Below are 16,533 nucleotides of genomic sequence, written 5' to 3' on the forward strand. Positions count from 1 at the left end.
CTTGCTGAACGATATTAAACTGCACGTGTGTTTAGTGTGTGACGTTTATGACCTCACCTCCTTTTTCCCTCTTGGCTGTCATTCCCCATACACGACATTCCAGACAAAAGAGTGGTTTTGGGATCTGACAAGTCCTGCGAAGGTGTAGCGACATCTCTTCGCTTTCCTTCCAAACCTGGTTCATTTTCCCTTGGTAATTATGGAGGTGAAGCAGGACCACCGGACGCACCGCCGGATTCACCAATAAAGACATCCCCTGTTTCTGAGCGAATAAAGGCCCTGGAGGCTCTCGCTGCCAAGAAGCAGCAATCTGATTTTAGAAGCGATGGAGGTTTCTCTCTTTTCAGGGACCGCCACCATGAGAAGTCTCCTACTGACAGCTCAAAATCCCCTATTGAGAATCAGATGTCTCCAAATGAAAAAATTACACCAACTATTCAGAAAATGGGAGGTTCTTCTGAGCAGGAATCACCAGGATCCCCCTTTGAAGTTCTTGGAGATTTGAGACAAGTAAACGAGTTTGAAGAAACAGAAGAGTGGATGAAGGCTCATTTGCCACCTGTACCAGACTTAACTTCTGTAGATTTAACTGAAGGCACCAACAGTGTTGAATCCAAGGACAAGGGGACTCGGGTTGTTATACCTACTTCCTTTACGAGTGTCCCTGATGCTTTTATGGATTCTCCCGTGGAAGCTCCCTCAGTGAAAGATGACTTTGATAATGCAAAGAAGCAACCAAACGTTGAGGAAGAGTTTGATTTTAACTTTTTGCCAACAGCGTACATGTGGGATCAGCAGGACAAATCGGATGACCAGCCTCCTTCAAATCTTGACTCAGTGATTGCATCACCTCCTGCAGGCTTTGGCACTCCATGTCCAGAGGCAAAGCAGAATGCTTCAGATGAAGAGAAGGCCTCCCTGACCCGCGATCCAGAGCCCCCAGAGCCAAGTGAAGCAGACAGCTCAGGAGAGTCGGATGACACTGTTATTGAAGACGAGGCGGGTGCTCCTGCTTCTGCCCCCCATCCATCTTTTGAGCCACAACTTTCGAAAGATCCCACCGCTACACCTGCATCTTCGAATGTTCCCCCTGCAGAAAAGGAGACTCCTCCACCAAGGTCGGAGAGGAAATTAATGCAGGTTCCAACAATCAATGTTATTGAGACGGATGAACCAAATTACAGTGAGGAGGAGATGGAAATGGAACCTGAAGCGGAAGATGTGGATTATGAAATTGAAAATCCCCCAGCCAGCGAGAGCCCAGAAACCTCACATTCACAACCTGAAGACACTAAAACCGAACTACCCAAAACGCGTCCCCTGGAAACTGAGTTCATGGAAGGCTACTCGCCTCCATCCTCACCTGTGGATTCTGATGCCGAGTACTCGCCCAAACGCAACATCGTTGCAACTTCTCCAGAAATAGACAATCGGGAATCTGCAGCCAAGTCGGAGACCCTACCCAAACCCCCTGCTCCAAGGGACACTGCATCGGGCATCTCCCAAGCACAAGCTGATGAATCACAGATTCCTCCAAGTAAAATGAATGAAGAACCTTCCCAGTTCACACTCACAAATGCAGAAGTGGACTTTCCAGACAATGATGATGAGTGGTCAGACGAAGCTCAGGAGCACACACTGCCCAAATTGTATGAGAAGGGTAATATGCCCACAAAAGAGACTTTCATAGAGACTGTTCCTCTTTCTAAAACCACCTTTATGCAGGATGATATATATGACAGACAATCATTTGATTATGATTATGATGCATCTTCTCCCTTGTACGACATTGACCATAAAGAGCTGAGCAATGCTAAGGAGCGGTTTCTTTCTGATCCTTCCCCAACTGACCCTGATACGCCGAATGCATGCTCTGCACAAACCGATGTTACCGAGGACAGGCGAAGTTTGGGTGATATCGCTTCACTGAAAGATGAAGCTTCCCCAGAGCAAGCTGATCAGCCATCTCTACAAGAATACCCCCCAAATCCTTACTCCTCTTTCCAAAGCGAGGCACAAAGGAGCTTCAGCGAGCAAGAGTCCAATCAGAAAATGAGCAATGACGTTGTTGCAGATGGTGCACAGAATGAGAGCTCCATCTCCGAACGTACAGACAGTTTTGTGGAATTCATGCGGGAATGTCTCAAATCGAGGCAAGATGAAGAATATCCCGACAGCGTGCATCAAGGTGTTCACGGAAAGAGCGAGCTCAACAAAACCAGTTTGCATCCTTCCCAGTTACCGCCAACCGTGGTGCTGGATCTTGAACAAGAACAACTAACTATCAGTGCTCTCAAAGAGCTTTGCAGCAGTCAGGAGGAGGAGGCGGTGAAAACCCATACCAAGGCTTCAGCCCGAGACCAAACTGACCTCAGCGCTGCATCTGTACAGCAGTCTTCCTTAGCATCAGTAACTAATCCTCCATGTTCCCAGCACGTCCGTGCTTATGACAGCAAATATTCCAAAGAGGTAGAAGCTATCGATGAATTGGTGGCCGAGGCCTATCATCTTGCTGAGCATGTCTTGACAGCAATACTAACCCACTTATCAGGTAACATCTCTTTCTTCTGGGCAGCAAGCCTGCTAACCTCACGCACGCTCCTTAGCTGGAGCAACTTATAACTGCCTGTGTAGAAAAAGGATTCCTGTTGTTGTTTATCGTCAGCTTTTTGGCCCTCTCAGCCTTCTTATCTTGGACTGTGCAGTGTGTCATGTCCTGTGACACGTAGCTGAAACTTATCACCAAGAAGCAAAGATTTATATTAAGAGAACATAAATAACTAAAAAAAAAAAAAAAACAGATCATGCTTAGCTTCTTACTTCTCACTTACAGCGAGGAGAAAAAGAGTAAGCATGATCTAAGTTATTTATGCTTGATTCTGGGTGATAAGTGACAGCTACATGTCACAGGACGTGACACACTGCACAGTCTAAGATAAAAAGGCTGAGATTTGTTTGTTTTTTTTTCTTTTTTGTAAGTGAAAAACCTCAAAAGCAATACAGACAGTGTTGGGGGGGTTTAAACTTAGCAAGCCACTGATATCATGTTCAACATAACAGTGGATTTTGCAGCTGAATGAAATTTCTGTCTACATGATTGTGCTTGGAGTGAAAGGAGTAGTTGGTGTTTAGAGCCAAGCCATCCTTTACTTGAGCTGAGTTGGTTGTCAGAGTTCAGTGGCATCTAAGAATTACTGAGAAGTGTAATCAAGTCAGTTTTATTTATACAGCAGCAAATCACAGCAGCAGTCATCTGAAGGTGCTTTATATCGTAAGGTAGACCCTACAATAATACATACAGAGAAAAACCCAACAATCATATCAACAATCAACGCTGCTAAAAACTGCCTCCACTTAAAATGGCTAGCTGCATATCTGATTGTTAGCACAGAGTGTCCAGGCACTCGTTAACACTGGACACTCATCAATCCATACTGAGTACAAGCATGTTCGTCTGTTATCTTCTTTTTGTCCTAACAAACTTTGAAGGGGAAAAATCATTTTTTTATATTTTTACGTTTTTAGCTGGATTTTTTGTTTTTGGGGGGGTTGTGTTGTCGTTCCAAACCACTTACAGGCTCGAGCTCTGTTGTAGAATTCAGTTTGTTTACAGAGTCACTGGAGTTTGAGCTACTTAAAATAAGCTTTGGCCTGATTCTGACAGACAGTCTGTACTGTTCATGAGGTGGTCACCAGATGGGAAGATATTATATGTGCGCACACACACACACACACACTGCTGTGTCTGTGCTGGTGTTCTTGAAATTAGAAACCCAGTAGAGTGTGCAGCCACACACGTAAAGAAACTTTAGTGTGACTTTAAAGCTGCTATGAGCCTCGCTCTCTGCTCTCAGTGGACATTTTTGTAAATGTTTGCTAACTGTATTATTAATGAGCTTTGAAATGAAGCTCGGTTTTGCCGCCCCCTCCCCCCACGAGCTTGTGCTATTTTAGTGCTGCTCTGCGAGGTTATTAAGTGGGATATTCTTGGCTGGGTTTGTGTCAGTGTGTGTATCTGATGTCATGCTGATGGGAATTTTGGAAACCAATTCGCAGACCTTTATTTTTTCTCTTTTAAATATTTATTATTGCTCATTAATAAGGCAAGAGTATTTCTTATCAGATTACGTCAATCAATGGAATAATTAATAGATTAATCCATCACTAAAATAATCGATAGCTGCTGCCCTGATCCTCATGCAAACCCAAAATATCTTCTGTACATGGATATAGATCCTTTTTAACGTGCCTAACACTAATGTACATAAAAAAGATGAGCATAAACCGTTTAGTTACAAGCTGATTACCGAATTTCCCAGAGGAACCCACCCGAGGGATTAATAAAGTTTTATCTTATCTTAGATGGAAATGAACCCATTTCACTTTGTTTCCTCTTTAAATGGATTCATCTGTTCCAGCAAACTTTCCAACGAAATTTGAAGCTTGTGTCTGAATGTTGCTGAGAAGTAGAGCAAAGGTGTTCCTCGCTTTTTTTCTTACTCAACTTATTTAGAATGAAAATTAAGTGTTAAATGCCAAAAGCAACGTGTGTGTTTGAACTCATGTGGATGTTATTAAAGATGCATTTGAGGCAGAGTTGCTTAAATCAGTAAGAGTAATATAATCGCTGACGCCCAGCATCCTCATTGTCCTGACGTGCTGTTTAGTCTTACTGAAGGTGAAGGCACTCCATGAATTATACAGTGTCTTTGTTATGATGGGACGCCTTGTGTGAGCGTTGGTTTACTGCGTTCGACACTCTGAGCAGTTGTTCACAATTGTGCTGGTGTGTTCTGTCGTGCACGACAATAAAGTTGTGTCGATGGGCGATGAGACTGGTGATTGTTTGTTAGCTGAGGCAGGTTTATATGCTCATGTTCCCATTGAAGTATTGAATGAATATCACAAGATTCATATTGAATCTATAGTGTCATGTCACACCTCTGCATATACCAAAAACAACCTAACTGCAACATAGACGAGTGGGCAGTTCAGGGGCTAATGGAAGATAATCTGACTGCATTTGAAGAAACTTATCTATTTATATATATCTACGTGTCTTTTTTTGCCCGTTGTATCTCTTTGTTGGTGCAACAAACTCCTGTGAGTGAGGGCAGGGGTGAAGAGACGGGGGATTTCTCTGCGAGAAGAGAAGCTGGTCTACATGTTGTGGATTCAGGCAGTTCCCAGTAACAATGTCACCAGTAGCTGGGAAAAAATGGTTCAGAATTAAACTGGTCCCAGAGATTAGGGCTCTGCGATATGACCAAAATCTCATATCCTGATAGAAGACATTTATCGTCATGACAACGATATATATCACAAACATTTACATTTTCTGTAAATCCTGTGAATCTCTTATTTTGAAAAATCTCAACAGGATCTTCAGCTCTATTGTGAAAGGTTTATGTGGAAAATAAACAGGCGCTTGTCTGTCCTGATATCTTAAGTATAAGAGAAAGAACTTTAAGAAATTAAAGTACACTACAGTGACCATCAGAACCATGAAAAATATTGCAGTAAACAGTTTATTTTGCGACACCATGAAACAAATGATAGCGTAAAATGAAACGATAGAAGTTTTCATATCCATATATCGTTATATCGAACAGCCTCACCAGGGATGCAGAGATGCTGCTTTGCTCGGCGAGCCAAAGGAGGACACTCCCTGCATGGTCGCTCCTCCAGATCAATGAAACAGCCTTAACTCGGTTGCAACTGTTGACTTCTTCCTTTGCCTGCTGAGTTGGCGTTTCCTGTGATGCTGTGATGTTGTGGTGAGAAGGCTGGCCCAAGGAGAACCATTAATGCAGTCATTTGACCTCTTAATTGGAGATGCATCATGCATTTCATCGGGACCAAGGGACAGGCAGTTTCCTCAGCTCTGTCACCATCAGTTTCTTGCTGTTGAAAGATGAAAAATCCTATTTAAGAATGCATTTATTTACAAAATAATATCAAACTCAAACCAGAGAAGTTGACATATTTCTGTTGCTACTGGAAGGAAATGTTCGGCATTCATATTCAAATGCTGTAGTGCAAAGCAGCTGGCTGCCTGCAGTGGCTTCAGAGCTTTTGTTGTATGTTCTCCATCAGCCTCTGTAAGAGTATAGAGATCACTTCTCCTCACTTCAGGTGAGAGCAGAGCTGCAGAGATCGCTGCTTGTTGCTCCAACAAGCGTCCCAGCATCTCCAGCGTGCTGCTCCATCCCCACTCCAGTCTATTGTCCATATAATGTGAGGTGATGGCTGCAGCTCTGCATGTCAGCTGCCACAGGTTATAGCGACTCGGCTTCAGATAGGTGCATCTACTAAAAGTCTGACATCTTTGGGTCTCATTGTCCTCGACTTGAACGTCAGAGGTCAAGCTTTCTGAAAATCTCATGAACTCAAGAGCGGTGACGTAGGATGTTGAACGTGATACCCTGGGCGAGTCTGCTAGTTGGCTGAGGGTAACGCCGCTGTTGCAAGTGTCTAGTTGGTGTCCTGTTTAAAACAAAACGATGTGTAGCTGCTTTTCACTGCTTGTGTGAGCGAGTGAGAGAGGCCTATATAACAGTTGCTCCAATTAAAGCTGCTGGAGCACTGAGGCTTGAACTGTCCCCGTGGCATAAGCCCATGTGGTTTCTGCACCGCAGAAGGCTTTTTTAACTGCCCCCTTTTTTCCCAATACACTGTAAGGAAGTCAGTTTCCAGTGTGCCAACCCATCCCGCCGTTATGTAACTGCGGCTGTTACGTCTGCACGTGCATACAAACATGAAACGTGTGTCCGAAGTTATTCAGTTACTGTGGGCTGCAGATGCCCGAGGAGACTGATGGTGAACACTCAGGTTTTATCTGATCCCACTCACAGAATGTGTTCTTGAAGGAAAATGGCTTCATTTCCCCTGAAATCAGCCAGTCACAGCTGATGTGCTGCGAGTGCCTGAAAACGACCGTCTCTTTGTAGATAACTGACTCGTCTACAAAGAGAACCAGAGCAGCTCTGACTTCATGCCTGAATCATCTGACCTGTGTTTACCAGACCACCCTCCTGTTGTCTCTCTGTGGCAGCTGGCATGTTTTTATGTTTATGTCCTGTAACAGAGGCCGTGTTACCTTTGGTCCCTGAAACAACACTCCTACTGCTATAAATGGACCAATACAATACAGTTGTGAAAACTGCAGCGGTCGGGCGGTGTTGACGCCCACGTTTGTGAATGCGATAACTCGAAAATGAGGCCGCGTGGGAGTTTCAAATTGATCCTATGGCTTCCGTATCAGTACTTTTATTTGTTATTACGCCTTCAGCAAAAATCAGTTTTACAGTGTGAAACAGTTTCAGGCTCAAACCTCTGCAGATTTTTTGGTATCAGACTCATTTTTATAAACTCCAGCAAAAATGAAAATGGATCTTATTGAGCACAATTTGCAAAAAAACAGCTTATGCATGAAAATCAACCATTTCCAACAGTGCAGCTTAAGATCCAAGTGTCCCAGGAACGACTTCCAGTAGCACCAGTAGCACCAGTGAAAGGCCCTGCAGGAGGGAAAAACGTTTTTTGCAGATAATGGCGGACATGCGATAGCTCCTGCTGACGATGCGATGGCGTTTATTCCAACATGGAAGCGCTATGAATAGCTGACAGATCAGCAAACGTGTTTCTGGATTATGTTTTTGTTGTTTGTTTGTTTTTACACAAGTTTTGCAAAGGCATTAGTGGAAGGAAGCCACCACCTGGTTGAATTCAGGAAATGTAAGTGTAACTCGTCCGTTTTCTCATGCAAAGAACAAAAATATTGCTCTCGCTTATTTGGTTGCAAATCTACCGGGATTTAAAAATAGATATGTGAATGGGACTGCGGAGACGCCTGTAGGCTTAGAAGGGTTAAAGGTGGATTAAAGCTGCAGGAGTTTGCAGGAGTTTAGGGCTGGAGTCAAATGTATGTTTGGAAATGTTCACATTAGTCCCGTCTTCTCTCTGCAGCTAAGGATCTGATTCACTGGCGAGACCCCAAGAAGTCGGGCGTGGCGTTCGGCCTGTCCTTGCTGATGCTGCTGTCGCTCGCAGCCTTCAGCATCATCAGCGTGGTCTCCTACCTGCTGCTGGCTCTGCTCTGCGTCACCATCACCTTCCGCATCTACAAGTCTGTGGTCCAGGCTGTGCAGAAGTCCAATGAGGGGCACCCGTTCAAGTAAGACGGCCGCAGATGGGAGATTTCTCTGCTTGTCACAGTTAACTGCTGCCACCATGACCCAGTCAGGCAGGGTTGGTGTGCTGGACAGCAAAAACGTTGTTTTATCTGTTTTACTGAATAAAGTTGAACCTTGAAGACATAAATCACAGTTTAAAAGAAGTGATACATTTCAATATATGATGATGTAATACTGCCCTACCTAACCCAGTCCTATCAAAGGGGATTATTGTGATGATCTGCTGTCATGTGGAATCTGATTCCCACCTTTATCTTGGATAGAAAGTCGGTGAAGCTGTAGGTGCTTTCTGATTGGCTGGTGTAAGTGCGGGCTGCTGAAAATGTTTCGTTTGGTGAAATCAAATCAATTGTGCTGATTTATATTTTGTTCATGTTAGAAGTCGGTCGTTCTCCTCCACACCTTTCTGAGGAATTTCGTCCTTACGTTCCTCGCAGGTCCTTGGATCAGCCGACCAGCTGCTTTTGGTTGTCCCACAAACTAGCCTGAAACTTAGAGAACAAGCTTTTTCAGTTGTGGCTCCCAAACTCTGGAATATGTTGCATTTAAATATTAGAAAGGCGTGTTTTTGTTTTTTTTTATTTGTCTTTGTTTTATTTTATGTGAGTGTTTTAGTGCGACTGGTTTTATCCTTTGTGCTCAGCCTCTTTTCCTCCGTCCCTCCACAGAGCACTGATAGATAAGGATGTCAGCATCGCTCCAGAGTCTTTCCGCAAACACGTGGATGCAAGTCTGACCTACATCAACCGAGCTCTGAAGCAGATGAGCCACCTTTTCTTGGTTGAAGACCTTGTGGACTCCCTAAAGGTGAGCAGCTCTGAGCTTGTGTCAGTCGGTGGCGGTTTCCTCTTCCTGTCGCGCAGCACCAGCCCCGATCTCTCCCTGCTCGCCTGCTGCAGCCTTTGCTTTGTTGGTGCAATGTTAACTTCAAACCAGGTCACGGTTGGATCGCATCTCCATCCTCAGAATAACCCCAGGATTTATGACCGTGTTATGACTGTGTCCCACATCAGTACTCCTTATCCAGCTGCAGGGAAGCGCAGACAGATCTGCCTCTAGATCCATCCGGTCCTCTGATTTCCTGACTGGGAATTCCTAAAAATGATTTACTAACGGCTGTGATTTGATTGTTTTATTGATCAGAGCTCGGTCACCAGATGAACCTGAATTATGTGTGGGGCAGATCGTATTTTAAATCTGCACAAAGGCACGTTGATTAGTTTGGAGAAGACTCTGACTTGGAGGTAACGTGGTGGCGATTCTGAACTCCAGGATGAGACGTGAGACGTCTTCAAGAAGCTCAAAGAAGTCCAGTCGCCTTTTTTCCGAGCTCTTTAAATGTTGGAAATTCAATATCAAGCTAGAATGCCTCCACAGAGAGCAGCTGTCAGAGTAAGAGTGCTTGTTTGGACTTGGGCTGCGTATCGTCACTGATTTCTAGAATCGATTTCGATTTGAATCGGGGACATTTTGCCACTATCAGTACATATTGTGTCTGATGGGTCGGCTCTTTGTGTTTACGTCAGAGTCCGTGTACCTGCTCTCATTTCCTGTTTCAGCTGTTTGGTGGTTGTTGAAATTTCGTGAGCTTTACCTGAGATTCTGGCATTTGGGGCAAAATAAATGTAAATTAAAAAATCGATTCAGGATTTCAATGAATCGATATCACGTGATTCAAGCTAAAATCGATTTTAATCAAAACCCATCCCCAACGACAGCGACGCTGTTCTTTAGGGAGGAAACAGCATCTGCTCGTTTGTGTCAGGACTGCACAATTAATCAGCTTTTAATCTCGGCCATGACTTTGGTTTTTCCACTGTTAAATAAACACAATTAAACAGTTTGAAAACGAACACTCAGCCAGGAGAACGCAAATCAAGCGCTCCCTACACGACTAAGGATTTAAGGAGGATGAGTGGCGTCACACTGAGCAGATGTCATTCGTGTGTAAGCGCTGCTTGTTGTTGATCTTGAGCTCTCTGAGTTGCTCTTTGTTTTTCTCGCAGCTGGCTGTGGTCATGTGGCTGCTGACCTACGTAGGCGCCGTCTTTAATGGAATCACCATCCTCATCCTGGGTAAGCTTTGAACCGCTCACTGTTCATGCACGCCGTGCTGCGTTCTCATGTCGGTCAGGTGGTTGTGTTGCTCTGGGGTCAAAGAGCGACTCCAAGCTTTGCACTTGCTCTGCAGGATCTGCTGTCGGCTAACGTGTTTCTCTCTGTTCTCCAGCCGACGTCCTGCTCTTCACGGTGCCTCCCGTCTACGAGAAGAACAAGGTGAGTCTCAGGCTTCCTGATCAGCTCAGCGGTGTAAACATGGCCGTCAGCAGTGAGTGCAGTCTCATCACACACTGAAGGCTTTGAGGCCCTGACAACATGAAGTCATTGGCTCACTGAGGGGATTGTAGTCACGGACTGCCAGGAATGGCAGGCACCATCATCTGTACTGGTCCCAGTTTATGGCTCACAATAGTTTAAAATTAACCAGTGTGGTTGCTGTCAGTGACACGGTCCCTGAATGTCTTTGTCATCCACTGTTCTTTCCTGAAATGACTGTTATGTGTAAAAGGAGAGCCCATTAGGGTCGGGCGATAGGTAACAATTTTCCAACCGACACTCGTCAGTCCAACAGGTGACATATCCACGCATGCGCAGACTTTGTGATGGGCGGAGCCATGTAATCGTGCATGGACTGATTTGGGCGTTTACAACACAGAAAAAGTCCAAACACGGACGAACTAATTTCCCGAAACATTCGGGCTGTCAGCGTTAACGATTAACCCGATTAAAATGTTCACGCGTTCGACACATCTGGAGCGCAGAACGAACAAACTTTGGACAAACTGCCGAAATTTCAGGGATTTAGACTCAGTCTGCGCTCCAGATGGTTAATCTTTAATCGCGTTAGTCGTGATGACGGCGCGTTAACGCTGACGGCACTAAAAGAAATAAAAAGTCACCAATTTGGGATTTCTTTGGCTTTAAACCAGATCATAGAGGTAAACCTGAGCATGCTAGGCTACCAGCAGCTTCTGCAGCTCCATCGACGAGCATTTGGGCGCACTCTGAGGAGGGGCATGTGCTCGCAGATGAGAGATTTTTTTATTTTTTCTGCTGACTGCTTCTATTAGCTCCATTATTAGCAAACTTACTCATGAGCAAATAAGGAAATAAATAAATCACCCTTGTAAAAACGATCGGCGATGGGCTCAGCCTGTCGGCGATAGTCGATACATTTGTCCAGTCGCCCGACCCCAGACTCCATCCATTCTCTATCCGTTTTTTGAGGGTTGCAGGGGGGCTGGAGCCTGTCCCACGAGACGCAGGGCTAACACACAGAGACAGACCCATTTAGATTGACCAGTTACCCCACTAACAGGAGACTGACTGCACTTTACACTGGGTGACTGCAGCAGGTTATTTGATGCAATGAATTTGATTCCGTTTTGTTTTTAGTAAAGAGTTTTTGAAAACGTGGACGACGACTGCACACAGAGAAGCTCGATGCGCTCCAAAGGGTTTTCCTTACTTTGTCTTCCTCTGAGGTGGTAACATCTGCTCTCATTTGTTGTTCCAGACTCAGATTGATCAGTATATCGACCTGGCACGTACTCAAGTCAACACTACTATTGCCAAGTAAGTGTTGCAGAAACGTGTCTTTCGTCTTCGTTCAGTGTCCAGGTTGTTGGATTTCACTCCTGTGGTGCTTTCTCTCCTGCAGGCTACAAGAGAAACTCCCAGGAGCTGTGAAGCGCAGCAAAACTGAATGATCCCCCAGCCCCAAACCAAGCACCACGTCCCCATCATCTTCATGTCCATCACCATATCTTCCCTCCCTTATCCGACTCCCCGGTCTAACTCCTCCTCCCCACACCGTCCACCATCAGCACCCTACTACACTGAAACTTCCTAGATAGAAAATCTCTGAGCTACTCAATAATCAACTACTGTGCAGCTTAACTTGCAAGCATTAGAGGAGAACTGTGCCTGTGCAGACAGGAAGCACATAGCAAGCGAGGAAGTGGCGTAACGGCACGACGTACCCCGCCTGGCTGTGGACGTGCCGCGGGGGGACGGAGACGGGATCGAGTGAACTAGACTGAATCTATGACCTGGTTTTGTCTCGTGCAGCGAGCAGAGGGTGTACGATGGCAGCTGATGTCACAAAATAGCAAATGTCTGTACTTGAGCCGCATGTTTGCCTGAAGGTAGATGGCAACGTTGTCTCCAAGTAAAAAGTCGGCATCCTTTTGGGTGGTAACAAGTTTCCATTCACCGTACAGACACTTGTCTATGTAAGTAGTTTCTGAAATGCACTGAACTTTATTTTTTCATGAGCAGGTTGAAATAAAAAGGATGGGAACTCTGAGCCAGCTGTGATAATTTGGTCTAGTTCACCTTCTGATCAGATGTAGGTTTCTGTGTTCGAGCACGTTAGCCTCGCGTTCTAAAGGAAAGTCCCGTACTCCAGAGTGTTGAGTTCTCACGTTCACTTGTAAATTTTGATTCTTCTTCTCACTTATTACTGCTATTGGTATTAATTATACATTAGCTGCTTGATCTCCCTACTAGCTTGACAGTAGCAATGTAAGAGTTATGTTAAGTGTTTTTGAGCTTCATAAGTTTAACGTGGAGGTCTGTCAGAAGCCTCCCGAGACATGAATCCCTGATTATGAACTAGGTTAAGCAGCACACACTCGGAGCTGTGCCACAACCCTTAACTCTAACGTCCCGGCTAACTTTGCAGACGATTGTTTTGTTGAGTTTCAAAATGACAAAGTGTCAAATGTTTGAATCTTCCAGCATTGTCATGTGTTTTAGTTTGTAACTCGACTTTATTAAATGTCTATTAAACAGAGTTGCTTTAGCTTTGGTGCATTTTAAAAACGTCTTATTAATATTGTTTGGGAAATCTCACTCGTGCGATGCATCGGCTGCGAGTTTAGAGCGTAGGTGTGGGTTTGTACAAACAGGCGAGTGCGTTTTGAATGTAGTGTTGCTGGAGGAGATGGGGCGGGTTACTACAGAGCTCTGTGTGTCATCTTGTTTTTCTTTGACTGCCGTGAAGCGCAGGTGTAAGCTGGAGTCTTTCTATAGGCTGTATCATATTCTTGATCCTGACTTTGGTTTAATATGAATACTCGTGATTGTTGTTATGGTGTTTTTGATCTCCTGTGTCGGCACTACTGCTTAATCTCCGTATTAATTTAAGGGATGAATATGTGGATGGAAATGAGACATAGTGTGTGTTAGTGTTGCTTCGTCGTGCAAGTCTGCTCATCTCCTGAACGTACCCAACGGCCGGCGGCGAGAGGCCGCCCCTGCCTCGTGTGCTCACCGCTCCCCATGCATGTCCTCTGTGTGTTGACTCCTTCTGCATGTGCCGGTGTCTTGTTCGCACTGTGGGCGAGCGAGACATCCACAGGTGTAACTCCCTGTTAGCCTGCCGGCCGGCCTGGGTCAGCTGCCCTCGTGCTGCTGACCCGGGCCGGCCGGCCTGTGTCCAGCTGCTCCGGGTGCAGAGGGCACGGCATGTGTTTGAGCTAATCACACTTTAGATCTCACATAGATACTGTTGTTATGCACCCTCTTTCTACATTTGAATGTGAAGACGTTGCATATTGAAATTTATTTTAAAGTTGTCTTGTCATTCAGATTAGATTTATTAGATGTTAGATTTCTACATTAAAACGAAATGTTTTAGTTCTATTTCACATCTGCTTATTAATGAAAATGAAGCCGTTGCTACTTTTTAAGGAAACATTTGTAACTTTTATTTTGTCAGCATCTTTGATTCCCCCGTTTTTATTTAACTTCTCTGGAAAGCTCATCCTGACCCTTTAATATTCACCCAGCTGACTTCAGGCTGTCAGTCGTCCCACCAGTATTGCTATGAAACAAAGAGAACTAGCTTCCAGATGCACAACACCTTTTGAGTGTTACGTTCGACTCACGATCTGACCAGAGTGTGTCTGACTTTGATTTTTTTGGTTTTTTGTCAATGGCTTTCTGCTTTACTGATATGTAGGTGTTGTTCACTAACATCAGCTGTTCTGTATTGGCTGACTTTGGTTCCAGTTTGTGAAGCTTTGGGAAGGCTGGTGTGGAGGGAAGGACAAAAAGCATATGTGTCTCTGTACTGATGTCAAAGTGAAATGAATAAAAACACCTGAAAGGTCTGTGGCTTTTTGGAGGTCTCTTCACTTTTGTCTGGCTTTAAAGAAACTAACCATTTTCCCAGCAGCCCCCACTGTGGGAGTGAGGAGGACTCAAATGTAACCTGATAAAATGTCTAAATCAGGGGTCTCAAACTCGCGGCCCACGTCACCCCCACTTGCATCATCTAATGCAGTTTGACCCTCGAAGTGACTTTTTTGTTACGGAGGATTTGTTTGAATGCAATGTTCAAATAAGTTCTTTAAAAAACAAAAACTGATTTAATATGAAGGCAACATGAGCACAAACATGCTGAGGGATCGGCTGTGTTAGTTCAGTGACACTTATGTCGCATTTTGAGTTTGTTTTGTACGACTTGAACACTAAAGGAGGCCACAGCTCATTTAATGTGAGGCCCTAAAGTAATAAGACTGGACATGAGAGCCTGCTGTCTGTTATGGTGTTTGGGTGAGGAGAGGATTATAGTTTCTAATTTTAGACCGGGCCCCACGCTACAACCATGAAGTGTTGATAGTTACACACATATTGAACATCCCCCTTCCAGCTATTGCATAACCGAATAACAGCCACATAGTTGTAAAACTTGAATGAAACGTTTGAAAATCAGCTCCTGTGTGGAGGCAAACAGTTGGAACAAGTGGAGTTTATTGAAGACAAATATTCTCCGAAGGAAAGTGACGTTCTCTGTCATATGGTTCTCACTCAGAGAACCAAGGTTACAATGTAACCGTACGACCCAAAGAAATGCAAGTCAGCAGCTTTTCGTAAAGGAAACGATGTGCTGCGTTTGCATATAATACAATACTGGCAGCTGGTAGATGCACCTGTGGGATGAATTTGAAAATACTCTGATTTCCTTCTGAAGTTATCGTGTTCGCAAGATTTTTAGAAAATTTGAACTCTGACCTCAACCTGAGATTTGAACTTGTCCGAGACCCACTACTGTAAAATTCAATCCTGGCATCAGTCTGGCTCTAGTGTCATGCTTCAGTGCCTTAAACTCAGTGAACAGCACAGGTGTACAGGTGGGTTCAATCTGAATCTACAGCTTATGATCCAGATCAGTATACAGGAAAAAAAGACTCCCCCTGTAGGACAGAAATGCTTTGTCAGAGTTCACAGACACGTTTGACTGATTTGCATTTACATAGAGTCAAATCACAACAACAGGTCGTTGGAGTGATTTGCAGAATGAGAATCAGCACCTGAAAGTCTGAGGCCAAGAAACGATTTCCAGTATTTGCCAAAAAATGATTGTTGGTATTTAAACAGCTAGAAATGAACTGTTGGGCTATAATGTGCAACACATATTGTCAACCATCTCTTATGAATAATATCCGGCAATTTTATGAGGTAGAAGCTGCAATCAGTTTGTGGCAAAACTGTCACTGACATTAAAAACGATGGTGCCCAGAGGGCAGCAGAGAAGGCAACAAATACCACAATAATTCTATAAAGACATTTAAAGTATCCAAAAGGACTGGTGTGGTTACAGTGTAGCATACACAGTTTATATAATAACACAGAGCAGATTATTTATCAGGATAAGTGAAGATATTTGATTTTTTTGTTTTTTTTAAACCCCAGAGAAGCGCAGAGTGCTCACTCGGGGTCAAAGACCAGCTTAAGAAACATCTATTGGAAAATCAAAAGTAGTTGTATTTCAACTACACCTTCATAATGAATTCCAAGACATCAGCAATGGTTTTAAGCATGCAGTGAATTCCCTTTGTTTAACCACAGACATGAAAACCTAAACCTACAGCAGCAGTGCTGCTCGTCACCAACAGCTCCACGTTTCGGCGTCTGTGGCACCAAAGGACTCCACCGTCTCCTCCTCAGTTCACCTCATCATCATAATCTGTGTAATGATTTACTTTTGTTTGTGTTTGACAAGGTCGGTGGTCTCGTCACGTGTCACAAACCGTGTTGACACCCTTTAGGATTAGCCGTCGTCATCAACTGACTGAGCGTGAGCAGTGATGCCTTTAGAGCCGTATTTCACTATGACAGGCGAAAGAAGCAGTTTCTACCAATCATTAGACCGGGGGTGTCACATTAAATGAGCTGTGGGCCACTGCTGGCCCGGTCTACTCATGTGACGGCCACTTTAGTGTTCATGTAGTACAAAACAAAAACTAACAAGAAAACACCCACAAAT

General features: G+C 44.3%; 1 protein-coding gene across 3 annotated transcripts in view; it reads left to right on the plus strand.

Annotated features, from left to right (window-relative positions):
* The window catches only part of rtn3 (reticulon 3), a 28,812-nt gene extending 13,338 nt beyond the window's left edge, over positions 1-15,474 (plus strand). Inside the window, exons 3-9 of one of the 3 annotated variants that reach the window (XM_085349785.1) lie at positions 104-2,551; positions 7,969-8,176; positions 8,864-9,002; positions 10,202-10,271; positions 10,426-10,472; positions 11,773-11,831; positions 11,917-15,474. In XM_085349785.1, the coding sequence (XP_085205911.1) occupies positions 104-2,551; positions 7,969-8,176; positions 8,864-9,002; positions 10,202-10,271; positions 10,426-10,472; positions 11,773-11,831; positions 11,917-11,965 (3,020 nt within the window). In that variant the 3' untranslated portion in view covers positions 11,966-15,474. The remainder of the gene's footprint in view (positions 1-103; positions 2,552-7,968; positions 8,177-8,863; positions 9,003-10,201; positions 10,272-10,425; positions 10,473-11,772; positions 11,832-11,916) is intronic. The other 2 variants (XM_085349784.1, XM_085349783.1) reach the window with 2 other exon arrangements.
* Positions 15,475-16,533: the final 1,059 nt, after the last annotated feature.

The sequence above is a fragment of the Diplotaxodon limnothrissa genome, linkage group LG3 (assembly GCF_057381915.1).
Source record: "Diplotaxodon limnothrissa isolate DT_005_m linkage group LG3, D_limnothrissa_male_GT1.1, whole genome shotgun sequence".
NCBI lineage: Eukaryota > Metazoa > Chordata > Actinopteri > Cichliformes > Cichlidae > Diplotaxodon > Diplotaxodon limnothrissa.